The following is a 25,283-nucleotide window of genomic DNA, read 5'->3' as shown; positions in this document are numbered from 1 at the left end:
GCTTCTCTTAAAGGGTTTTTGCATTTGTCGTAAGCTTTGGACCACATTTAAGGCTGAACTGGAGTCCTTGTGGGCCCTCCCTTCTTTCCCCCCAGGCACAGTGCTTTGAAACCACTTTGAGCGGTTGGGTTTCTTTTTTCTTTTTCTTCTTTTCCTCCTCCCACCCTCTCTGTTTCACAATCTGCTCCCTCTTTGTCTCCTCCACCCTCCTCCCCAAGGAAGGTGCTGGCACTAGGGTGTAGCGAACAGCCCAGCTCAAGCCCTAGCTGTGGGGCCATGCTGGACAAGACGTGCAGGGCGAGCTGGTGTGCGTGGGGCTGAGCTGGGGGCTGCAGCGTGGGGCTGTGCATGGGGAAGGGTCGTGGGGATGTGGGGCAGCACAGCACAGCTTAGCTTGCAGGGACGGGGCAGCTGCCACCAGTATGAAGGATAAGTTTCCCCGTGCCTCTCTGTAATACTCTTTCTACCAAAACTGATATTTTTTTATACAAATTTATTAATTTCAAGTTAATATCCTACTGCCAAAACAGTTCCCAGGAAGGGTGCCACAGTGCTGGGTGGAAGGGGAAGCAAGTGGTAGGGTGCAGATCGCGAGCCTCTGGGGTACTCTGCGCACTGGATGTCTGTTACCGTCTGCTGAGCATGGGGCCATTTGCTTCTAATAAAGGCTTTCTGATGGTTCTGGCAGGAGCCTGGCACCAGTGCCTGGCCAGCAGGACTGAGCCCAGGCAGGGAGGGAGCAAGTTCAAGTTGGGTATGAGGTGAGGACGGCCACGATGAGGGTGAAGCTGCTGCAATAGAGGCATTTGTAACGTCGCCCTGCACGTTCTTCCCTCCCCTCCCTCCTCTGCTCTGGCAGCCTTCCTAGGATTTGGGGCACTCACTTGTCTGCAGTCTGTCCTCCCGCTGGGTTCCCTTTCCCCTCCTGCCCTGGAGTTTGAACAGAGGTACTCCAGCCTCTCCCGGTGTGGTCCTGCCTGGGGCTGAGCCACCCTGCCCTGCAGCCAGACGGGGCTCCTGGCTGCTGCGCAGTGGGCACACTGCTAGCACGTGGCCCCTGTCCCATTTTGTCCCTGCTCACCTCTCAGTGCCAGAGCAGCCTGAGAGTGGCTCCCTTCCCCCTGAAAGTCCTTGGCATCCCGGTCCTCCTCTACAGTGGGCGACTAGAAAAGCAGAAAGGAAGGTGTCCGTCCTCTGAGGGGGGTGGCAGGGGTCTCCCCGGCGCTGCCTCAATCGCAGGGGTCCCCGCCCTGTGCCCGCTGGGCTGCCTCCTGCTCGCTCAGCAGGTAGGTGTCGATGAAGTCGAAGATCTCGTCTGGGCTGACGGGCAAGATGTAGCGCTCACGATCGGTGCCCGCTTTGTCCAGCAGCACCATGTTGAAGTGGGAGCGGGTGAGGTGCAGGAACTGCCTGGGGGTGCAGAGGGGAGCTGGTGGTTAGGACTGGGGCCCCTGCTTTGGGGCTGAGCCTTCCTACCCCACCCAGCCATGGTCAGGCCCTCCTGAGGGTGGTGGCTTCTACCTCCTGAGGGCTGAGAGGTACCAGTCCCTCCTGGCAGCTTGGTGGTCGGGCTCCCCTTATCCCCCTGTTCTCCTGGAGGCACCTGCCCCGGCTGTCCAGGACAAACCCCTCCAGCTGCTCCTGCCAGAAGGGCCACGTACCCTGCAGCCAGCCTGCCCCGTCCCGTGGTACCTGAGCTCCTCCATGATGCCAACGGACAGCTGGTGCTCCCGGATGCGCCCCACTTCGTGCGGGGGCTGCCCCACCAGCTCAATGATGGTGACGTGCCGCAGGTCCAGCCCACACGTGGCTTGCTGCAGAGCAGAAGGGGAGGTGGTGAGAGGGTGCTGGTGGGGCACGAGAAGGGGGCGGCGCGAGGCCTCACCTGCAGCATGGAGATCTGCATCTTGTAGTAGCGGTTAGCGGAGTCGGGGGCTGAGATGACAAGGAGCCGGCGTTTCTCGTAGAACTGATCCAGCAGGCTGGCTGCCGAGTTCACAGCTGTGTTGATCTGCATGGCTGGGGCACGAAGCGAGCGCATGAGCACAAGGAGAAATGCCATTCTGCACCCTCTCTTCCCCACACCTTCTCTCTGCTGGGCAGCGTTGCCCCTGAGCGCTGGGCATCTCTGCAAGCGGGTCCTCGCCTGCCCCTCGCCACTTACGTGCACAAAGGGGCTGGGAGCCTGTCCATTGCTGGGTGGACTGGCAGACCCGCAGGGAGGTGCCCTGGCGCTCGTAGCCCCCGTCGCACAGGTACTCGCACGTGGCGCCGTAGTTGTTGCCGTCAGACGTGCAGGACAGGTAGCCGTGCTGCGGAGGCTTCAGCACAGGGCAGCGTCTCACTGCGAAGGAGGAGGCCAGGTGAGATCAGGCGGCCGAGCAGGCTAGGGGTGTAGGACACAGCCTCGGGGTGCAGGGCCAGGAGGAGAGAGCCTGCAGCCCAAGGGAGCCCTCTTCACCTTGGACACGGATCCTGAACTTGCAGCTGGCTCGGTTGTACGCCTGGTCGTAGGTGGTGTAGCGGATCACGTGCTCTCCTTCAGGGAACTCTGAGCCAGGTTCTGGGCCCCGCAGCATCACCCTGCAGCCAGCAGGATGGGTTTCTCGGTCAGGGCCCCAGGAGGGACGTTCAGATGTCACCCAGTGCAGCCCCCAGCCTTGGCTGGAGATGCCAGCAGCGCCTCCGTGCTCACCTCTTGATGACACCGTCGGCGGAGTCCTTCACGCGCGGTGGGTCCCAGTACACCGTGGCAGTCAGCTTGCCTGGCTCTGCTATCCGTTCACGGGAGTCCGGGCAGCGGATCTTGGGAGGTTCGACATCTGCCCACAGGAAGGAGGAATAAGCTTGGGGAACCTGTGGGTGTCAGGGCTGTGCTACAAGAGCAGGGCACTGGGCGCCCAGCAACCCCACAGCTGCTGAGCACAGCCTGGGCACCTGGAGCAAGCAAAGCCTGGTGTAACGCCAGCACTGAGTGCCCGGGCTTGGCCGCAGTCCTGGAGCGATGCGCCCTGCACCAGCCTGAGCTCTGAGGCTAACAGCACCTGGGTCAGGCACTGGGGGTGACGCCTGCAGGCACAGAGGGGACGGCGGGCAGCCCTGCCCATGGGGGTGCGTGCCCCAGCAGCATCGGGCTGGCCGATGGGCTGGGAGGACGGCAGGGTGAGAATTTACCTACACAGATCGGCTCGCTCCCGCTCCAGCGCCCGTCCTCCATGCACGTGCGGCTCCGGTCGCCCTCCAGCTGGTAGCCGGGCAGGCAGGTGTAGTCGCAGCGGGAATCCATCTGCACTCCAGCCGAGCACACGTACGAGCCTCGCAGCACCGCCGGCAGCACGTGGCATCGGATCTCTGGGCCAGACAGAACAAAGAGGGGAGGGAAGCGGCTGGGCTGGCCGTGCCAGCGGGCAGAGCGCCCGGGGCTGGCTGCCCCAGGGCTGGCGATGCCCACGGGGAGGCCGGCGAGCCGGATCAGCGGGGCGTACTCACGTCGGCAGTACGCCATCCCGGACCAGCGGCGGCTGGGCAGGCACTGCACGGCGCTGCGCCCCACCAGCCGGTAGCCGCGGGCGCAGCTCAGCTCGCAGCGCGTCCCCAGGCTGCTGCGGTAGGAGCCCCCCTGGGGCGAGTAGCAGGTCGCCTCTCCGCGGTGGATGTTCAGCGTGGCGCACCACTGGGGCACTGGGGGGGGGGTAAAGGGAGGTAAGGGAGGCACTCGGCTGCGCTGTGCCTCGGTTTCCCCACGGGGAACTGAGGAACAGGCTTGGGGTGCCGTTACCTCGGCGGTAGTCCAGGGCAGGCTCAGGGGGGGCTTCTTCCACGTACACTTCATTGGTGTGGCTCTCAGCGGTGTAGTAGCCGGACCCTGGCGAGGAGGAGAGAGATGAGGGGGCCGTGCGACCCAGGTGATGCTGCCTCCCTGTGCAGCAGCACAATCCAGTCCCAAACTGTCCCTCGAGTCCCCAGAGGGAAATCTCACCTCCAGTGAGACTTTGCCCTGTTGTCCCAGTGCCCTGCTGGGTCTGGCAACGCTAGGAAGGGTTAAGCAGGGCAGACAATGAGCCCCGTCCCCAGGGACGTGGTGCACGCTGGCACCAGCCCGCAGACTAAACAGCCACAAGGGCAGACGTGGTTACTGCAGGAAATGGGTGCTGGCCTAAAACGGGCTGGCAGAAACCCCTGGCCTTTCCCTGCCGGGAAGCCATCCTCCAGCCGATCCTACCGAACTCTCCCTGCCGCTGTGCCGTGGGTACAACCGGCTCTGGCCCAGGGGGAAGGAATAAAACCTCTCTCCTGCCTGTCCCAGCAGAGCAGGGGAGGAGAAGCACACCACCTCGCTGCAGAGGGCCGGGCAGAGATGCAGCCCTCGCTTGCGTTCCAGGGCAGGACGAAGCTGCTGGAGGGACGGTGCTGGAGGAGCTTGGCCGGAGCTGCTGGACCCGTGCCACCCCTGCAGAGACTGGCCCCTGGCCCCCAGGGGCAGGGGGAGGACGGCCCGGTGAGGGCCTCGCACCAGCGGGGACCCCCTGGCCTGCACAACCCCGACGTCCCCACGGCGAAGCGACCGGTGGGGGGCAGGCAGGGAGGCGCGGGGGGCTGGGGAGGAAGCCCTGCACGTAGAGAGAGCTGGCGCCCTTCCCTGCGGCCCCTCGGCACGTCGGCCGCCACGGCATTCCCCAGCACTGAGCTCACGTTTCCGCCGCTTTTCCGCTGGCCCCCGCCAGCGCTGCCCCCTCCTTGCCCCCCCATCGCTGCGGGGAGCCCTTCCCACCGCACCCCCCGCTTCGGTCCCGCTCCTGGGGCTGGCAGGGACTGTCCCCTTGCTGCGCTGCGCTGTGTGCGCTTACCCAGCCCCGGCAGCACCCATCTCCCCTTCCCCCCGCGCCCGCTCTTGGCAAGGGTGTGGGGTGTGAAAGCTGAGGCCAGCAGCAGCCCCTCCGTCACGTGGAGGAAACTTTTATTGCAAACCTCTCCTACGAGAACCTTACTACAGAGCGGCTCCCCCCCCGGCTTCCCACAGACTTGTGAAGTCACCCACTCCTTGCCACAAAGCCTTTTATCCTGCTGCCCTTCCCACGCCGTCTGGCGCCAAAGAAATACGGCGGCCTCCGGGGAGCCCAGCACCAGGGCTGGCACCGGCGGGGCCCGCAGCGGGGATGTGCAGCGGGGCTCCTGCGCGGCCCGCAGGCTCTGCCCCACCGCCCCGGGGGCTGCCCGCTGCCGTGGGGGGCTGCCCCCTCCTTGCAGACGTGCTGTTGCGTTGCAGATGCTCCCTTCGTGGGGCAGGCGCTGCATCTTCATTCTCACCTGGGACGGTCTCAGCCTGGCAGGGGCATCCCCTGGCAGCACCACGAGGGGAAGGGGAAGGGGAAGGGAGGATGAGAGCCCTGGCCCGGCTGCCCAGCCGCGGGTGGGCTTGGGGCTGAGCGCTCCATCCAGGCGGACATCTGCTCGCCGATGGCTCCGGCGGGAGCGGGGAGTCAACGGAAAAGTTTAGCTCTGACAAGCAGGGTTGTGATGGCTGGTTATTTGCTCATCTCTGGATGCTTCCCAGCCCCGTGGCGGTGTCTGCTCTCCTCTCCTGCCCGGGCCCAGCGGCGCAGGCCCTGATGCTCTCCCCGGCAGCGCGGTACCAGGACAGCTCTCCTTCCACCCACCGGCCCCTCACCTCCACCCTCTCCCCCCCCCCGGCGCCCGCTGTCCCCCCGCAAGCCCCCGCAAGGGGACCCGTGCAGGTGCCACCCCGCGATCCCCGCGGCACCCACCTTCGTGCCACGTGGATGACACCAGCCTGGTGAGGAACACCAGCAGGACGGGGGCCGCCTCCTGCGCCATGCAGCGGGCCGGGGGACAGGCCAGCCCTCCTGCCGGCACCCTGCAAAGACGGAAACGGGCTCGAAGCGGCACGCGGCTCCCTCCGTCGCCCTGTCACTACACCGCCGTCTCACACTCCCGCTTGGCCGCGCTGCCTCTGCTGCGTAAACCCACTTTTCCCCTCCGCTGCCTATCCCAGACATTCAAAAGGCATGAGTCAGGCCCAAGACGAGGAGACCGTCAAAAAGAACAGATCCCGGGACTGCCTATTTTTCGCTGCACCTTCTGCTTCTCCAAGGCTTCCAAAGCTTTTCAGGCGCCTCTCCGCGAGCGGCAGAGCCAGGAGCCGCTTTCCGAGCGAGAGCGAGCGGAGGAGCTTCCACCAGCCTGGCCAGACTCCTGCAACGGGAGCTGCGGCGACGGGAGGCTGAGGACAAAACCACAGGAATCAGGACCCTTTTTTTTTTTTTTTTTTTTTTTAATTTTTTCCACCGGGGAAGGGCTGGCTCGTGCGGGGCCGAGCCGAGGCTGCAACCAGAGAGGAGGAAACCTCGCCGCGAAGCCCGGCCTTTGAAGCGAGTCCCGCGGGCGAGCGGTTCCAGCTGGGCTCTGGCTTCCAGCCCGGCGGGCGGGGGGCTGCGGCCCCCGGGCACCCGCGCCCCGACGTGCGGGGACAGCGGGCACGGGGCGGGGGGGGAGGCAGGTAGCCGCTAATTACGCGGCCAGGCCGGCCAGCGCGCTAATTAATAACACGGCCGTGCCGAGCTGCCATTGCCGCTGCTCCGCCTGCCGCCAGGGCTCCGCGGGCAGCGTGCGGGGAGCGGGGCCGGGGGCGGCCCCACGGGGGGGGGGGGGGCGCTGCGAGCGCTGCCCTCGCCCCGGGGCCCCTCCGGCGGGGCCCCCCCGCGTGGGGCGGGGCAGGGGGAGGCGGCCGCCTTCGGGCTCGTCCGGCCGTTTCCGTGAGCCCTCGGCAACCTTCGGCCCCGCCCGAGCGTCTTCGGCAGCGGCCGGCGGCTCGGGGCGGGCCGCGGCCTCCCCGACGGGGCGGGGCCGGGCTCGGCGGGGCTCGGCGCGGCAGGACGCGGCTCGGCCCGGCCCGGCCATGGCGTCTCCGTCGCGGCGGCTGCAGACGAAGCCGGTGATCACCTGCCTGAAGAGCGTGCTGCTCACCTACACCTTCGTCTTCTGGGTGAGCTGCGGGCCGGGACCGCCCCGCCCCGTCCCGTCCCGTCCCGCCCCGCCCGAGCCCGCGGGCACGGTGCTGCCGCGCTGCCCTGTCGCGACAGGCGCCGACCGCGGCGGCTTCCCCCCCCCCACTCTCCCTTCCCTAGGTGTCGGGCATCGTGCTGCTGGCCGTGGGCGTCTGGGGCAGGGTGAGCCTGGCCGTCTACTTCTCCCTGCTGGACGAGAAGGCCACCAACGTGCCCTTCGTCCTGGTGGGCGCCGGCGTCGTCGTGGTCCTGCTGGGCACCTTCGGCTGCTTCGCCACCTGCCGCGGCAGCACCTGGATGCTCAAGCTGGTAGGTGCCCGACGGGGGCGGAGGGGGGGGCACCGCGTCCCGCCGGGGCGCCCGTCCCAGCCCGCTCCTCCCGCCCGCAGTACGCCATGCTCCTGTCCCTCATCTTCCTCATCGTCCTGGTGGCCGCCGTCGTTGGCTTCGTCTTCAGGCACGAGGTGAGTCGGGGGCGGCCTCTCCCTCCCCGCCGTGTGCCCCTATGGGGCGGCCGCTGCCAACGGGTCAGGTCCCCGGGGCGCCTCGGGCTGGGGACGGAGGCAGGGACGGAGGCACGGCCTAGTTACAGCCGGGGTCGGGGTGCCTGGATGAGCAGCCTGGCCCCCATCAGGGCCCCGTGAGGCCCAGGCCGAGCGTCCGGCTCCCCGAGGGCAGGGGCTGCATCTGCTGGAGGCGGCCTTCCTCCCTCCGCCTGGCACGGCACGCTGCCTCTCTGGCAGCACGGGCGGCGTGACCCTGGACTTTTAACTTCTGCCTTCGGTCTGCCTTCTGAAGTACGACCGAAAATGCCATTTTGCTTGCTTTCTGTAAGTAAAGCTCCTGCGAGCGCTTTCACGCTGTGGAGCAACCTGCTAGTAGGGGGAGCTGGCACCGTGTAGGTCCTTGTTATTACACGCAGCATCCCCGCCACCGCAGGGATACAAGCCTGCCTTTTATTAGAGCGTTTAATTGCCTGGGTTCCTGGGGAATGTCCACAGGCCGTGGCCAGAGTCATTCCTGCCGTCGCCGAGAGGTGACTAACGTGGGGCCGTGGCGTTGTGGGGCCGTGGCTCTGGAAGCTGCAGTTCCCGAAGCACGCGAGTGCGCAGGAGGGGGACAGCGCCGCGGCACCGCCTTCCTCCTGCGGCTGCCGAGACCCCTCTCTTGCAGATCAAGACAAACTTTGAGAGCAACCTCAACCTGGCCTTGAAGAACTACAACGTGACAGCGGATCAGCACAGTGAGGCGGTCGACACCATCCAGAGAACCGTGAGTGCCCCTGTCTGCCTTCTGGTTCCTGGTGGGTAGGTGTGCACGTGTCACCCACCTGCATCCTCCGAGACCCTGGGTGTTACCAGCTGGGTGTTCCCCTCCATCGCAGTGCTAGTTTTGCACCACGGGACGTTAGGGGGAGCGTTTGGGGCCCTCTTGCTGTTTCCTTGCACAGCAGGGCTGCCTGCAGGGGGGATAAGTGGGTGCCCGTGGAAAGCATCTGTTCTGAGTTAGGGCTGGCGAGTGCTGCCGGGAGGGTCTCTGGAGGGCGTACTGAGTGCTGGCCACATGCAGAGCACGGGCAGCCCCTGTCTGTAAGGTTAGGGCATCCTGGTGAGGGTCACAGGGCTGCTGAGTTTGGGAGGAAAGCCATTTTAGGGAAGAGATGAGCATGAGGTCACGGGCAGTTCCTAGATGGGACCTGGGATATAGAGTGGTAAAGGCACAGGAGCTGCAAGAGCCCCTGTAGGGCCAGGGGATCGGTACGCTGGCATGACCATACTCCCCAAACTTGCTTCCCCCTCCAGCTGCACTGCTGTGGGGTGCAGAACTACTCAGACTGGGAGAAGACCGATTACTTCGCCCAGAGGGGAATCCCGCAGAGCTGCTGCAAGAGCCAGGACGACTGCTCAGTGGAGGATCTGAGAGACCCAAGTAAAGCCAAGGTGAAAGTGTTTGTGAATGTAAGTTAAGTTCATAAAAATCCCCTGCAAGTCCTGGAGGTGGGGAAGGGAGAGCTAGTTAAACAGGGAAGGGTTTGGCCTTCACTTGAAGGGAGAACTGCTTTCTAGATGCAGGCACCCTGTGGCTCAGGGATTCCTCTGGGATGGGCGTAGGGGCAAAATATGTGAGAACGAGCCTCTACTCCCGTCTGAAGCCCCCCCTGCTCCTTCCCTGAAGGTCAGGGACCAGCCTGCCCCCAGTATTTGCACTTGGGGCTGTGCGTTTTGGAGAACGGGTGAATTAGGAGGTAACTTCCTGGTCAAGTTTGTTCCGGGGCGCTGACGTCTCTCAGCTGCTGTGCAAAGTCCTGCTCTGCGGTGAGCACGGGTGACTTCATCCCGCGGGGATCACTGGTGACGTGCGCGAGGGGGTTATGCGGAGGACGTTCCTCTGACGAGTCACTTTGTTTAACCCAGTGCTCACCTTGAGAAAAACCAAGGGCGGTGGTGCCTTTGGTAGCGCTGGGCTGGATGCCGATCGCGCCGCGTGGGTCTGGGCGGTTTTGCTCCAGCGAGGCAGGAGGGCGGCGGGCCAGCGGGGAGCCTGGGAGCTCAGCCTCCTGCACCGGAGCGTCTTCCCCGGGAGCTGCGCCTGCTCTGCGGAGAGGCGGGTTGGTGCTCGGGGGAATGAGAGCAGTGGACCCACGTGCTTGCTCTCCCTCCCCTGCAGGGTTGTTTTTACCTGGTAACATCAACGATGGAGTCAAAAATGAGCGTTGTGGCTGGAATCTCCTTTGGCATCGCGTGCTTCCAGGTAAATCCCCCCCGCTGCCTGGCACGGGAGCAGTGCAGAGTGAGGCTAGCATGTCTCCAGAGGCATTCAATTTCTGTGCAGGATATGTATGTGTACAAAAGGCACAGCCTGTCTCAGCCAGAGAGGAACAGCTCTTCTGCAGCTATTCAGTGTTTAACCTCACCCCCTGTGCAATCTCCAGCTTCTTAAACCCAAGGCTGAAGCACCAGCTCTGTTTCCCTGATCCCAGGTTATTTGGGAAGAGCTCCTTTCTGCAACAGCTGACTTTAAGAAAAACCGAAGCCTGTGCTGCCCTGGATAAAGTCCCTGCATTTGCTGTTGGGAGGGAGCTACGTAGTGCCCCTCCTTTTATCAGGGAATCATTGTGGGCTCAATTCTGTGCAGCTGTGTCCCTCAGAGCACGCACGTGGTATCCCTTGTGCTGCTGGCCCTGACGAGGAGGACCTCACACTCCACGCACCACCTCAACCTGCAACTGCTTCCTCCCCCTCTGGCTCCTCAACCTCCAGTTTACTTTGTGCTGTAGGACACTTCCTGCACGGGCTTCGGGCGACAATGTGCTTAGTGTCCTGTAATCTGACAGGCCTTATCCCAGCAGGAAACGAGAGGCCTCTGCCCCTGAGTTCCTGCCTAAATTGGGCTTTGTGCACGGTGAATGCTATAGTCTGGGTTTCCCAAGGAGCCGTGCACAATAGGGCTGAGCGCTTGGGAAATCCAGATCCGATGTGTCGCAGCAGGAGCTGCAGGATGTACAACTGGCCCTTATTTAGCTGGCTTCTGGAAACTTGCTCGGCTCTAGGTGCTAGGCACTTGCTGAGCAAGCGTGCAGGCCCTCACTTTGGAGGGAAGTGAATTCGCTCTTTACTTGGTCCAGCACCCAGAAGCCGTGGTGTGACCTCTGAGGCACAGGACCAACAGGTAACAGCACCAGAGGAGGGTGAGGAGCCTTGCCAAGATACTGCTGGCATAACAAGCATGCTACCCTGCCTTTCCTGTAACAGAAACAGTAAAACGTGGGAGAGGCTGCAGACAGCGGGGCTCTGGCTGCAGTCTGTGCTAGCAAATGCTTTCAGCTGTGGCTGGGAGCTGGGACCGGTCTCTGTGCTCCTCCCGCAGTGATGCGAGCCGTGCTTTGCTCACCACGCTCCGCATGGGGTGGCTGAGACGTGACTGACACGCAAATGGTGAGCTGCCTGCTTCCCCCGGCTCTGGCCGCGCAATTATCTCAGCTAATGCTGGGCTGGGGAATTGTAGCCATTTCCTGGTTTTTATCACTCGTTCAGCAAGTGTTTGCTGTCGTGCAGCCAGCAGGGGCCAATCATGTAAATGTGCCTCTAACTTGGCTTGCGCAGGTCAAACTCCTGCAGGATCCAGCCCCGAATGTCTGTGCCGGGGCTGGGAGGCCACGTTGCGATAACAGCAGCGTGTCCTCCGTGTGGTGTTGATGGGAAACAGCAACCTTGCTTCCCCGCTGCCCTTGCAACGGGAAGAGGTGGCTGCTGTTCTGGTGGTTGTGTAATTGGCTGTGACGCTCCTGATATCTGTGTAATCTCTGAAATTACTGTATAACAGTAGATGCTTCGTAAAGCAAAATGTAACAGGATGGGATATGGAGCGTTGCTTGCAAGGAGCTTGCTTGGCATATGCCTGCCAGGATCCTCTGCTTCAGTCTCTCTCTCTTTCTCTGCAGCGGGGCGTAGCAGCCCATGTTGTGGTTTGTAAATCCCCACTGTCTATCTTAGCCTGTTATAAAACTGAGATGAAAGTGCCTGATGTTCCGGAGCAATTTGTCAGGTTTTCCCCCTTAAAAAAAAATAAAAAAATCACATCCTGTTTTGGGCCACCTCTAGCACGTCTTTTCTCTTTTTCCAGTTGGTTGGCATCATTCTCGCCTGCTGCCTGTCCCAGTACATCACAAACAACCAGTATGAGATGGTGTAGCTGGCCCCCAGCGTGCTGTGGCTGTGACCAAGGTACGGCTGTCCCGTGACATGAGCCGTGGGTGTGCCCGTGTCTGCGCTAGGTCGGGCGCTGCTCCGCTGCGAGCCTCTCCTGGCTGCGTGTGCCGCTCCTGTAACAGCAGGCGGGCAGCGTGGGCGCCCCTGTGGCGATGGATGGGGTGGAAGCGAGGGGGAAGCGACCGCTTCAAGATCAAGGGCAGCGGAGGCAGGTCTCTCACGGCCCTGCTAATGCTGCCTGACGCTTGATTTATCTACTCTTGTCCCATTAACCCCGGGCCTCCCCCCTGAGCCGTGGAGCAGGCTGTCCTTGGCTACTGCCACTGTCGCCTGCAGCGTGTCGCTGCCTGCCGAGCTGTGCGAGAGGGCACCTGCTAAGCCCTGTCTGCTGCGTCATCCTGTGCTGTGTATGAATCCGGGCCTCCAGATGCCGTGTTTGTTAACGCTGTCCTCTGAACGGCAGGGTATTCCTCGTGCTCTCTGTGTCGGGGAAGACCGCGCCACCTCCAGTTTTCCTCTGGACGCTGCTTCGTGAAGTCTTGCTTTGAATTGACTGATCCTCTTCTCCACTAGCTCATAGAAACGAGTGCAACAGCTGTTCTGCTGCGCTCGGGGACTTGTCCTGACACTACTCTGCTGTACCACTGAGTGGGATAATTAGCGTAGCCGAGGTGGTTGTAGTAGCTGCGTTCCTCCGGGCGCCGGGCTCTTCCCTCAGCCGCAAGCTGGAGCAGCTGCTGCCGTCGTTCATCCGCAGCCCTCGCTGGCTGCCGTGCGAGGCGGCCGCGTGGGACGGGATGCTGCTGGGCAGGAGCTGCTCTCACCCAGTGCCTCCCTCGGGCAAGCAGCGCTTTCTCTCATCTCTGACCTCTGTTCTCAGCCCTCGGCATCCCCTCACCGTTCAGCCGCACTCACTGGATGCGTTTCCTCTTCAGATGGGGCTGTGGCCCCATTTCAGCACTGCCCTGCCTGCTGCAGCTCTTGGCTCAGCAAGGTCTCGGCTTATTGCCAAGCTCTCTCTCGTCCCCATGCTGGGTTTTATATACTTTTTTAGAGTTGTACTTTTTTAAGTACGGGCCGTAGTGATTCTTTGTAAGCTGTAGCGAGGTTTGGTGATGTAGCTCCTGGTGCCTTTACCTTGGTAGGTGTCCTTGCACCGAGTCAGCTGTGACTTGATTGTCAGTATTATATGCTGCTTTAACTCATTTTGTGTATTGAGTAGAACTCTTTTGTCCTGAGACACAATAAATATTAAGATATTTTACTCTATGAAACTGTCCTGCCTTTTCTTTTAATCTCCTGGAAATTCTTCTGCTCAAGTCCCTGCAAGCAGCAGCAAAAACCCAGCTGCAAGGTAATCTGCTGACCCCAGGCCAGACGGTAAGCTCTGGGCCATTGCAGCTCATGTTTCTCAAATGCTCACTGGCGCACTTGGGCTTACAAATAACTTTTGTAATTGAATTTTCCTCATAAAAACTGTTGCGCAACTCTGCCGAAGCAAAAGGCCTTAAGCATCCCAGCCCAGGAGCCGGGTGGAGGAATGCAGAGGCCGGAGTTCAGCCCTGGTGCGAGCGTGTCCGTCCTCCGCTGTCCTGTGCTCGGAGCAAAGTGTGCTGCAGCACCACCGAGCCAGGAGAAGCACGGACGGAGGCTTTGTGTTCGCTTGGTACCGCTGTGCCCTGCGCAGTGAGTGTCTGCCTTGCTGAGCTAGGCACCGCTGCCCCGAGCACGAGGCTTCGAGGCGGTACGGGAAAGCTCCCCTTTCACGGAATTAGGGGTGTTTTCGATTCTTAAGCACCAAACCTGCAAGGGCTGTGGGACGAAGCCGTGGGTATGAGTGGCAGCGCTTTGTCATCGCCAGCCCACAGGCAAGAGCTGCTCCTGAGCTGGGTGAGGTGCCCCAGCGCCCTGTGGAGCAGCAGCAGAGCAGGCATGGGGCAGCTTCTCTGCTGACGGAGCAAGCCGAAGGGGAACACCCTGGAATGCTTGCGTCTCATTTAACCTCGCTAAATAAATCGAGCTGGTGCCAGCGCCTGGCTGACCGCTGAGAGCCTCGCTGATTTGGAAGGCGAGGCAGAGTGCGTCAGAGCATGGGAACAGCGGTGGAGAGACTGGCCGAATGCAATTAATGGCTGGATGGAGACCGGGCAGGGACACGTGAGATGCAGGGCTGTGCTGTGATACACCCGTCTCCTCAGTAAAGCCTGTGCAGAGGCAAGCAAACCCGGAGTGAACCCTTTCTAGCTGGCTGTGGTGCCAGGCTCGGCAGAGCTGCCTTTACCCTGCTGGAGCTTTACCTGCCTGGGCATGCATGTAAGCATGGACGTGCATGTGAAATACTGCTCCGCTCGTGCTGCTGGGCTGTAGAAACGCCTTTAATAGAGACATCTCCGCTCAGGGGGACTTGTCACAAATGCCTGGCTCTCCCCGAGGCTGGCTGGTGTCCCCGGGGATGGCTGTGCAGGGAGCCCTGCTGCACCTCCTGCACGCACGGCTGAGCAGGCAGCTCAGCTCGTTCCTGCCCGCCCGGGCGTTTCTGTGACCCGCACTCCTCTTACGATCAGCAGTCCCGCAGGGAGCTCCGTGCCCTGCCCCACGCGGAGGACACACGCTCCCGAAGAGCAGGGCGGATGCAGCGCGTGTTCCCTCGGTGACACAGGGAGGGTTTTGGCCGGTGACGACCACGGGACGTCAGAGTCGCTTGGCAGCAGTCAGCTCCCAGGGAGGAGAGAAAACTCAGGATGTGGCTCAAGCACGGGGGCCGTGAGCCGCAGGAGGGCTTTGGGGGGATGTGTGGAGCTGGCCTGTGCATCAGGCCCGCGTTTGGAGGGCGACCTAGGTCCTTGGACACGTTTTGGCTAAAAAGGCAAAGGGCTCTGGGGAGCTGAGCCAAGCTGCCAAAGGACCCGAGGATGTTTTCTTGTTATTTGTCTAAGCCTATTAACGGCCTCGCTGATACGCAGAGGGAAGGAAATAAATTCACTCCTGAGCTGCGCGTTTGCCCGGGGCTGGATAAGTGGCAGGCTCCTGGCCAGCCCCGTGCCGGGGAGCAGAGCACAGGACTGGGGCCGGGCAGGGACGAAGGGCCCCGGGGGGCTGCAGCAGCCTGTAGCAGCACCGGGGCTGAGCGCCGGGCACCTCCTGCTCGCTGGTGCACGTCCTCCTTTGCTGGAGCAAGCGTTTGGGTGGCTTAAATTGGAACAAAGTTAAGAGATTTCGGCCGTGAGTGTCCTGGTGGGTGCAGCAGCAGTTTCAAGGACTATTTTTTGCCTCCCGCAGCTCGGGTTTCGCCTGTTTGTTGGTTGCGGGGCTGGGGGGACAGCTGATGGCACGCGGCTTCCTCCAGCTTTGGCCACCCATTTCCTTGCTGGCTCTGTTTTCGGCGCTGTGTGCAGGGGGGGGTCTGCCCGCCCTGCTGCACTGCCCGGTGCTCCCCGAGGGCTGGTGGCACCTGGGAGCTGTCACCAGTGACTGCCAGACAGCCCAGTGTACCAGTGAGGGTCAGTGTGTGCCCAACAGCTGCCGGGAGCACGTCGGGGCCCTCAGCACGTTCCCAGCCAGGCAAGCACCGGCAGCCCCGGTACCTGAGTTACAGACGCTCGTGACGAGGCAGCCGAGCAATTAGATCGTTTCTCAGACCCATTAAGCATCACAGACTGAGACTAAACGACTTTCCATTTTCTCTGCAATCGCTCATACAAGACGTTTATTGTTTGCCTCTTGCCGCTCGGCGTGGCGACGACGCGCTCGAGCGCAGCCTTCCCCGCCCCTCGGGAACCGCGCAGGACGCGGGGGGACGGGCTGGCTGCTCGGGGAGGGTGCCGTGGCCAGTGGCCGGTGGCTCACGGGCTTGCGGTGCTCGAGCAGGTGCCCGCCGGCATGCCAACTACATCAAGGCACGGCGGGGTGGCTCGCGGGGGAGGCGGGCGGGCGCTGGGTGCTACACCCTGCCCAGCATGCGCGCGATCCACCAGTTGCAGGGCATGATGATCCGGCAGATCACCCTCCCGCCCTGGTAGCAGTAGGGGTAGGGGTAGTAGCCCAGCAGGGGCTCGCACACCCGCCGGCAGTAGCGGTTGGCGCGGCGGCACTGGGCGCAGCAGTAGCCTCGCTCGTCCCACAGCGGGTGGAACTCCAGCCCGTTCTCCGTCTGCCGGGATGAGCCAGCATCAGCGTGGCCGGGGTGCCCGCGGGCACCCCAGGAGTACGGGCAGGGCACCCCGACACGCATTTCCCCACACTCACGTAGTCGTTGACGGGCAGGTCCTCCTCGGTGAGCTGCCGTGCCCGGCGCTTGGGGCCGGGCTGTGCGCCCTTCTCCGCCTCCTGTTCGCTCCCGCCGTCCAGCCAGCTCTGGTTGTCCGCGAGCAGCTCAGGGTCTTCTTCTTCGGCCCCTTCAAGGTCGGCCAGCTCAGGAGCTATGGGAAGAGCTCAAGTACTGTTGTCAATAGTCAGGGAGCAGGGGGACAGAGACAGCAGGCTTTAACATCTCCGCCAAAACCTGGTACCACAAGAAGAGGAAGAAAGTACCCTGACCTGAAGGGCTCCACCAGCAAACCGCATCTAACTCCGTTGCCTCCTGCTCTTACGAGCTGGCTGGTACCCGCACAGGGCAGGGCGCTGTGCCTCTGCAGCTGCTGAGCAGAGGTTTCCTGGTAGGGGTTTTAAACTAGCTCGTTCTGACAGAAGCGGGTTAGAGAGAGCGGGTAATTGCAGCGGTGGATCTCAGAGGGCACAACCTCTGCGAGGGATGTGCGGTGAGCCGCTGGAGGTGGCAACCCCGTTGTGCGACTGAGATGCGGGTGTCTGCTCCTGCTCTGATGTTCATGCGGTGACAAGAATTTAGGCGTCCCGGTTTCCAGCAGCGCTGCCTTCCTTGCAGGTACAAAGGGGTTTTCTGCCTCGTTACGAGGAGGGTGGCCACTCTGCAAAGCGCAGGGCGGTGGGGAGCCGACAGAGACAAACTCTTTTCAGAGAGAAACGTCAGCCCACGCTGTTCTTACATTGGACGTGTTCTCTCATGGTCGCGGCAAGCACTGAGCTCATGTCTGAGATTTACAGCGGAGGGGTTCCCACCATGTGGCAGCAGGGAGAGGGACAGAGGGGACACGGGGGGGTCCTGAGGCACCTGTGTGGCACTTCAGGGAGGAGACGGCTCCTGGTACCTGCTATCGGCGCTGGGTGGATCCAGTAGATGGTCACATTTCTGCAGATGTCAAAAATCTTGGAGCTCTTCAGGAATTCCTTGTTCTGAATGGGCTTTTCGCCAGGCACCCAGACCATGGACTGTTCAAAGTAGGTGGTGGTGATTTCTTCTCCCTGGAAGAAGAGCGAGATTTCACCCCGGCGTGGTGAGACACCCCCTCTGCACCGCTGTGCCCCTCTTCTCCGCCGTTCCCCAGTGCAGCCCTCCCCTCCAAGGAGCTGGATTTCTCTGCTCAGCCCCTAGGTCGGGGTGCTCACCGGGTGGGTGTGCAATACCCTGCTGGTCCCCGCGGAGCGACCCCGCCGTGGGCCTCGTCCTGCTGCCCACACTTGGCCAGCAGCGCCCTGCTCTCCCCTCGCTCCGTTCACTGTGCTGCAGAAGCCTTCTCCTTTGCAGTCCCCACCATCTGGAACAGCCTTCTGTAGCTCCCCAGCTCATTTAAAACCACAGATTAAAACATCTCTCTGCTTTGCTCTTACTACTTAATTTGTCTCTCCTTCTGCTACTGATTTTGTGATCGAACACTTTAATTTATTCCTCACAAAAATTCTTCGCACGGCCATATCCTGTAATTTATACCACATGTCTCTGCCAGTGCGTTATCCCATGGTGTGCTTTGGCAGGCACTTAGGGAGGGAGATATATAAAGATTATTGGATGGGTCTGCGCTGAGCTGTCTGCCAAGGCAACGCGGTGGATGTTGGTGGCGGTAGCCCATAGAGCAAGCTGGCAAATGGCATTTTCTCTCCAGAAGGTGTCTGGAGCTGCATTTCTCTTTTATAGAATTTTTCCTTATGGCTTTGGGAAGTCTTAAGTCAAGAGCCAGCGACACCTGACCGATTCTGGGTCGTTTTCAGCATTTTTGCTGAAAGCCGTCCCGTCGGCAAGGCGGCCTGAAGGAGCTGGTGGCGCTGGGGCTCCAGCACTGTTGTGTTTCCCCAGTGCATGGGGAGGGGTTTGCCTCCTTTCCTGCTTCCCCCCCAGCACTGCAGAGAGCCGGGGGAGGGGAGAGAGCAGAGATCGCTGCTGAAGATACCGGGCACGTGCTTCCCAATTTCTCCAAGGCAGCCAGGCTCCCCGGAAGAAATGGAACTTCCTAAATCTACATTTATCTCACTGGGTTTTACATTTCAGCTCTCCACCTGGGGCAATGCTCTGCTGAAGATTGAAAAGTCATATCCGTTTTACGATGGTAGCAGAAAAGATCTATTAGCTTCTTATGGCATAATCAAAGAACCCGCGTCTCGGAATTTGGGTCACGATTCAGGGAAACGTTTCTGCACGCGCTTTATTTTGAACACACGTTCTGCCGGCATTTCGTGGGCAGCGGCTTCCTGGGGAGGGGGAACGGCACCGGCCTTCGTCCTGGGAGCAGGCAGCCGGGGCTGTGCCAGCACCACGGCCTCGGTGAGGGGGCACGCACAGGTCCTGCCCCGCGCACCGGGGAGCGAGCCGGCACGTCAGCCTGCACTGGCAGAATGGGGCTGAAATGCGGAGTTTAACACTTTTTCCGTGCCACGCACAAAGCGTGCACCTTGCTGCAGCAGGGCTGGGGCTCACCCTGGCGCAGAAGGGCTTTTTGCACGCGCCGCGGTGGCAGCGCTCGGCCGGGCTGTATGCAAGTGGCGAAGCGCTCTCCCAGATCGCATTTCTTCAATGCGGCTGCTCTTTTAAATTCATTACTTCTGCCTCATTCTGCTCGAGAACAGGAGGCTCAGCTCTCGGAGAAAACAATTTGATTGACTTTTTGGTGTCTGCTAATCCTGAGCTGCCTTGCGACCTTTTGACTACAACAGGATTATTGTTCTTGATCTTCGGTATTGTGCTGAGAGGTTTTTGTCTGTTGGCTGCCTAATCCCGTTTCTTTCGACTTGTTGTTTTCAGAAGCAATCCTCTGAAATAAGATAATTTTATGAAGCGATCACAGCTCGTTATTTCTTTATTGCGGATTCTCCGGGCAGGCTGGCGCGGATGGGGCTGCAGGGGGAGCGCTGGCCTTGCCGGGGTGCCTCGCGGAGCCGCGTGCTGTTCTGTTCACGTACCTCGAGTTCAGGGATCTTGGCCTCTGTAGTCTCAGGTATGACTTTTGTCTGAGTTTTGATGAAGCATTTTTGAAGCCCCACAAAGAAGATGCCAGTTATTCCCTGCAGCATCAAAACAAAGAGCAGGCAAGCAGTCACGGCAAAGCAGGAGGATAAATAACAGGATCCTACAGGGAGTGCAGCTGGATCAGAGTTTAGTCATATTTTTCCTGTTGATGTTTTTGTGCAAACTCTGTTCAGCAGCAGAGCTAAGATGTACTAACAGGTTCTCCTAAGGGATATTGCATTTTATGGTTTGGGAGAATTGGGCTTTTTACAAATATTTTCAGCCGGATAGTCATAAAATTCTACTTTGCTCCCCTTCTCCTTATTACTATCATGAGCTCTAGTTACATAAATAAAAATATGCAGAATAGTGTTTGACCATTATGGTTATATGAACATTCAGCCCTCAGTTCCTGCTAGGCTATTAGATGAAAATTTTGCCATATGTCACTGCACAGGGTATTTTCCTACAAATTTTAATTAGGTTTCAGAGAGAGCCTACAACATTGTCACAATGTTTTAATGCTCTCCAGACAGACAAATGTACTGGATTTGGATAGATTTATGATGATTGCATTCCTTTGCAAGGGTAAATCCAATAACTAGGTCTTGCTTTTAAAATGTATTTCATTGGAACTGAACCACGCTGCTCTTAAATACTGGTGAAAGCTTACGTAGGCACACATCTCCTTTCCTTTGAGAGGGTGCCCAGACAGCCTGCAGATAGGAATTGCTCTCCCTGATGCAGAACAAAACCATCCTGGGGCTTGCTCCAGTGACACCACAGCATCCTAAGGGATCCCGTCACCCCTCTTGCAGCTGGGCTGTTAAGCATGTTGTGTTTTAAACACCGATGTGGCCCCAGCTGGCTGCCCTCCCAGTGGGGTGCCAGGGCCAGTCCCACTGAGCATCGCCAAGGGCTCTCTAGCAAGGGGACGGGGTCTTGGCAGGGCTCCCACCACAGATGCTGCTGCACTCACGTTCTTGAAGTCGTGAATCTCCAGGATTTCCTCACTGCCATTCCCACTCCTGAAGGTCTCCGTCCTGGCCAGCGGGTCAATCTCCATCACAATCTTCTTCTTCTCGCCATGGCTGAAGAAGGTGTGCTCCACGTCGTAGACCTGTGAGGGGCAAAAACGCGCCGGCTGAGCCCCCACTAGCTTTCACAGCCTTCCCCGTGCCCTGGCTCCCCCGCCGTGGCACGTGCAGGGACCCAGGACAATTTTCTGGATATTGCAAGGGGAGGCAGCTCCCGGGGAAGAAGGGCAGGATGGGGCCAGGCGTGCGTGGCTGCAGCTTGAACACCCAGACCTACGCTTGGCCGTGGGGTAACGGGGCACCTGAATAGGAGCGGGCAGACATGAGGCTGGAAGGAGGTGCTCATCCCACACCCGTTTACAACCCAGGCTGGACTGAAGCCCTGACCAAGGCACTTTGCCCTCCCCTGTCCCCTGCTCACTTACTTCGTCATTGTACCCCTGGCTTGCGTGCTCCATCGCCGCACCCCCGTCTCATAGCTCTTGCTCTGCGCCCTCTGCTTTCCCTGGGAAGCGCTTCCCTCCGCCTCAAGGAGGCTGGGGATCGCCTGCGGATCAAAGCCCTCCTCGAGGGCTGCTGAAGAGCTGCAGGGCGTACCAACCTGCTTCCCGGCGTGCTCGTCCCCACCGGGAGCTGCGGGGAGCAGCCCTCTCCTCCTCGCAGGTGCTCACCGCGCTCAGCAAGCCCGGCAGCCCCTGCGGATGCCCGACCCTTAAAGGATGAGTAGTGGCAGATGCTGTCTGAAGCACAGAAATGATCCTGCTGGCACAGCGAGAGCTGGCGCGCTTAGAGGGGTCTCCTTTCCTGAATCAAATAGTGGCATGCGGAAGCAAAGGGCTTGTGCAAAACCCTTTTCGGGGTCAGCATCCCCCATTTTGCAACTGCTGGAAGAAGCCTCGGTGCAGGACCCAGCTGTGCAGTGCAGTAACTACCGGGGTACCTTTGCCCCTGGTAAAAATTTGAAGAATGATATGTTTCTCGGCAGTCGTGAGCATCTCCTGTTAGTCAGCAGGAGGCTTTTATAAAGATATATATATGTCAATCGATTTTATGGTATGGAAGAAGTAGTGCAAAGCCTAAAATGGCTGGAAGGCTGCCCATTTTGACTGACAAAATGCGCACAGTGCCATAAATCAGTTATGGGAGGGTACGATCCCGGGTGGCACCTTACTCTCAAGTTCCTCTCCATTTACAAAGAATTATTCGTGCCAGCACTGTGGCCAGCTAACCCATTTGGGCTTGGCTAGCTCCCTGCTGCTTGGAGGGATGGTTTATAGGCCTAAAAATTACTCTTGCTTGCCAGTCCTTGAAATACGTCCCCCTGCGAGGACACGACGAGCCCCTTGCTAGCAGGCTTGCCGCCTCCGCGCGCGGCAGCGCTGCCAAGGGGGTGCTGCCGTGCAGAGGGCAGCACCAGGCCAAGGAAATAGCGGAGGAAATATTCTTTAAGATTTCTTTTTCCTTTCTTTGGATGTTTGAAGGGAGCTCAAAGGGGCTTTTTGTTCTTTAAAGAGCTCAATTCCCTTCGGTTTGTGATTTTGAGCCTCCCCGTCCTGGTTTCCTGGCAGGATAAGGGCCGGCTGGTGGAACCGCTGCCCTGCCCGCCCCTGCCCTTGCTCTCCCATCAGGGCTGGCGCAGAAAAGCTTTCAGAAACAACGAAAACCCTCCGTCCTTCTCCAGAGTCACTGGCGAGGTCGTGGGAGCCCAGGGCTGGCATTTCGGCTGCCGGGAGCAGGACTCCCCCCAGTGCCTCTTCCCTTGCCAAGCCAGCACAGGCAAAGCCTGACTGTAACTTTTCTTACCCTCCATGGCCATGTCGATGCACGAGCATTCTCTCCTTGCTGCCAGGAACGTTTTCCTTACACGGCTTCGTTTCGAAAGGGTAAATGACCGTTCCTGAGCCCTGGGTGGTCCCTCCCCTCCGCCGCTTGCTAACAACATCCCCGTCCCCGCCGGCTTCAACCACGCTGCGTTTGGCCAGCGCTGGGGTTCCCTTGTGCCTCACCCCTCGGCCCTGACCCCCGCCGTTCCCTTGATGTCCGGCCAGCGCCCCCGCACCGCTGCCGCCCGGGGCTGGGCGAGAGCCTGGGGTGAGCAGCCTCCCCCCCGGCTGGCACGCACCGTGCTTTTCGAGGAACAGTAGAGACTTTATAAACGTCTTGGCAGGAGCCTGGCCGCACATATGGCTTTTATTGCTTTGAATTTCGGTATTTCGTTCTTCTTGCTGATAAAAAGACAAAGCCTCTGGCGCCTGAGGGCCCACGGGGCAGCAAGGAGGGAGGGGACGCCACTGTGGGGAAGGGGATGCGCATGGGGGCTTGGGGGATGTCGCCGCTCTCGGGAGTCAGCAAAAAACCAATGCGGGGTGCAGCCCAGGGCCTCCTGACCGACCCTGGGCACGCAGAGCACAACTAGCAGCGTGCGTGTAGGCAGCGGGGAATAAAGGAGCACAAGCCAGTTAGCAGGAGCTCCCTCTCCAAAAGCTAATCCGTCTCACCATCCCCTCGCATTGCAGACACATTAAAGTAAGAAATATAATCCGTGACAATCAATCACCACTGCGTCCTGGCTTTCTCTCCTCTTTATGCGGTGGCATAATGACTTTTCCACCGGTTTCTGGCAAGATAATTGAAATGAAATGGAAAATATTTTCTTACTTGTCATAAAATTTGCTGCCGGTGAAACAGAGTAACTTTAACTCTTCACGGCGCAGCTCCCGTACCCTTTAATTGTCAGCTAGGGAAGGAATGCGGGGACAGAGAAAAAAGCCAGCCCATAGAAAGTAAAAGCTAGTTATGAATAATACAAGGATTTTAAAAAGTTCCCACAAATACTTACGGTGTAAGCAAAGCCATTCTGCAAACTTGCCTGGATTTCAGGGTGTAGTTAAAAGTGAAGCGAGAAGGGGAAGAGCCCCAGCTGGGGGAAGCGGAGCTCTGAGACGCTGGACCCGAGAGGTCGTACTTACTTTTCTGGGTGTTGGGTTCCAGAGGTATTTGACACCGAAAAATATGAGAATCAGAGAAATGACCAGCACGCTGAAGAGCAGTCCGCAGATCTTGTACCTGGTGCAGGTCTTCTTTCGGGTCTTGGATGCTTCTGCCTAATCAATTACAAAAGAGCCATCTCCAGAGGTCTGCTAACCATTCACGGAGGGGCGAGCACACGCACATCAGACACTTGTCGCCCTCACCAACACCGGCTCGCAAGCTGCCCCGCGGCGAAGCACGCCGTGAACTTACGTCCAGAAAGCGGCACTCCTCGGGGCCGAGCCGCGACGTCCCTCCCATGATCTCCGCGGCTGGCTGCTCCCTGCGCGCGAGGACGAGCCGGCTCCGAGGTGGAGTTACAGAGGCTCTGGGCTGCACATGCAGGGGGAAGGCTGGGTTTCTGCGGCTCCGATGACGGCTGCAGCCAGCTTTCCCCCGCAGGCTGCCTGCCCCAGCCCCTGCACCCCGCTGGAGGCCCTCCTGGCTCCCGGGGCTGCGGCTGGGCGCACGGGTGGGCGAGAGGGGGCAGCTGCGGCTCGCAGGGTGCAAGCGATTTGCACCGTTTTGGAGGCGCACCCGCGCTCACCTCCACTGCGTGGTGTCCATCAGCCCCGTCGGGGGTCCCAGCTGGGGTTTCGGGGATTTTCCTTTAAGCTCTGCTCCTGCTTCTGCTCCCAGCCCTGCACCGACCTGCTGGATGCGCCCGGGCTGTGCGAGGGCTCCCTGTGCTCCTGGGGGCTCTGGGGCCGTGGGTCCCTGCGGGGCAGGGATCTGCGGGCACGGCAGGGGTGCAGGGGTGTACGTGGGCACGTGCTCGTGTTTGTGTGCCTGCATGCGTGTGCATGTGCATGCATACATGGGCATGGGTGTGCACACGTGGGCATGTGCATCTGCATGCATGCACGCGCGTGCACAAACATCCGTGTGTGTGTGTGCACGTGCGAGCACCCCCTCAGCAGCACAGTAGGAAGCCTGAGCTCTCCCCACGGAGGGGTCTGGCACCCCACGCTCGCTCTGTGCAGCTCCCGCGTTGCCCCAAAGTCAGCCTAGCCAGGAATTTCCTGAGTAAATTTTTTTGTATGGAAAAAATTTCCATTTGTTGAAATCGTCCCATTTCTTCATGGAAATGAACCCATTCTAAGACAAGCTTCAGTACTCCAGTGTTAAGTTTCTGGTCTGAACAGGAAGGAGGCTCCCTGGTGCGGAGGAGCTGGCATGCGCTGTTTTTTGAGCTCTTTGCGCTAATAAAAGCCCTGAGTGCATCATGCCCTAATTAAAAGTGCACTGAAAGGATGAAAATCCACATCGAGCTTTGTTCTGGGTGAGAAACAGAGGAAGAAATGGCAGCGATGGGGATGCCACGGTGAGGCCAGGTCTGGCGCTGGCGCTGCGAGCCCCGCGCAGGCATGCACAGGAGCTGCCCCTGCCCGCTGCAGCTGCAGCAAGCCCACAGGAATGCAAATACTCAGGGCTTTAATATCTGAGAGGCCAAAAGCAGAAGGGAGTCGTATTGACAAGTGAGAGGCAGAAGGTTATTTGGAGGAGAAAAATAACTTTTTAATGGAAAGCAATCGCAGTCAGCCTTCAAAAACATCTAAAATATTTTGGAAATCTGAGTGCAGCAAATACGTGCAGCCACTGCGTTTATATTTCTGCACTTTTCTTTTCAACAGAAAGTTTCACCTCTAAAGCTTTTGTTCTTCACTGAAAACTGAAGTATCTGTTTTGGACTGAAAACATATATTTTTTTTTTCCTGTCAAAATTACTGCTTCAGAGAACTTTGGAGCTGCTCTACTGAAAGACGGTTATGATTACAGGAAAGAATTACAGCAGCGCTGTTAACCAGACATAATTGATCAACATAGCAGCCATCTTCACAATATCCCCCACTCCAGGCACAGGAAACACTGCAAATACCACTCGTAAACCAAATTAGGCATTATTATTTTATTACTGTTGTAAGGTAAATGTCAAGTTTTTTAATGGCAATCACTGTAACTCCGGCAGGAGTCAGGCAGCTGAATTAGCTCGAAGAGGTGAGAACCTCCCAGGGCTGGAAGTTAATAAAACTCAATAAATATCATCACCCCCCTCTCCCCGCTTGCCCCCAGCACCCATACTGTGCAGGGAGCAGGATGAGACCCCTGTGCACCACTGCTCTCTGTAGGGAGCTTTATAAATACTCAGCCTCGAGCTATGGGTTTGGTAGGAGCAAAACCCCATCTG

The 25,283-nt window shown here is 59.6% G+C and overlaps 3 protein-coding genes across 3 annotated transcripts; 1 reads left to right on the top strand and 2 right to left on the bottom strand.

The window, feature by feature from the left end:
* Positions 1 to 108: 108 nt before the first annotated feature.
* SRPX2 (sushi repeat containing protein X-linked 2) lies at positions 109 to 6,499 on the bottom strand. The gene is made up of 12 exons (XM_080553475.1): positions 6,365 to 6,499; positions 6,097 to 6,241; positions 5,766 to 5,875; positions 3,779 to 3,865; positions 3,490 to 3,681; positions 3,175 to 3,351; positions 2,696 to 2,822; positions 2,462 to 2,583; positions 2,165 to 2,344; positions 1,886 to 2,019; positions 1,693 to 1,814; positions 109 to 1,410 (listed from the first exon to the last, which is right to left on the bottom strand). Exons 3-12 carry the CDS (start codon positions 5,833 to 5,835, stop codon positions 1,230 to 1,232), a joined length of 1,392 nt encoding a protein of 463 aa, XP_080409601.1. The 5' UTR covers positions 5,836 to 5,875; positions 6,097 to 6,241; positions 6,365 to 6,499; the 3' UTR covers positions 109 to 1,229.
* A 342-nt stretch (positions 6,500 to 6,841) lies between these two features.
* On the top strand, positions 6,842 to 13,003 carry TSPAN6 (tetraspanin 6). Its single transcript, XM_080553482.1, has 8 exons — positions 6,842 to 7,003; positions 7,146 to 7,334; positions 7,415 to 7,489; positions 8,199 to 8,297; positions 8,828 to 8,983; positions 9,693 to 9,776; positions 11,649 to 11,749; positions 12,198 to 13,003. The coding sequence occupies exons 1-7, from the start codon at positions 6,917 to 6,919 to the stop codon at positions 11,715 to 11,717; spliced, it is 759 nt and encodes a 252-aa protein (XP_080409608.1). The 5' UTR covers positions 6,842 to 6,916; the 3' UTR covers positions 11,718 to 11,749; positions 12,198 to 13,003.
* A 2,422-nt stretch (positions 13,004 to 15,425) lies between these two features.
* TNMD (tenomodulin) lies at positions 15,426 to 23,436 on the bottom strand (the record flags this gene model as incomplete). Its single annotated transcript, XM_080553479.1, is given in 8 exon segments — positions 15,426 to 15,884; positions 15,980 to 16,152; positions 16,900 to 17,053; positions 18,983 to 19,084; positions 20,008 to 20,148; positions 23,035 to 23,169; positions 23,309 to 23,416; positions 23,419 to 23,436. Coding segments are annotated over 8 exon segments (1,041 nt in total). The 3' UTR covers positions 15,426 to 15,674.
* Between the last annotated feature and the right edge of the window lie 1,847 nt (positions 23,437 to 25,283).

Source organism: Anser brachyrhynchus (assembly GCF_964034855.1).
Source record: "Anser brachyrhynchus genome assembly, chromosome: 13".
Lineage (NCBI taxonomy): Eukaryota > Metazoa > Chordata > Aves > Anseriformes > Anatidae > Anser > Anser brachyrhynchus.
This window is presented reverse-complemented; position numbering and strand designations above follow the sequence as displayed.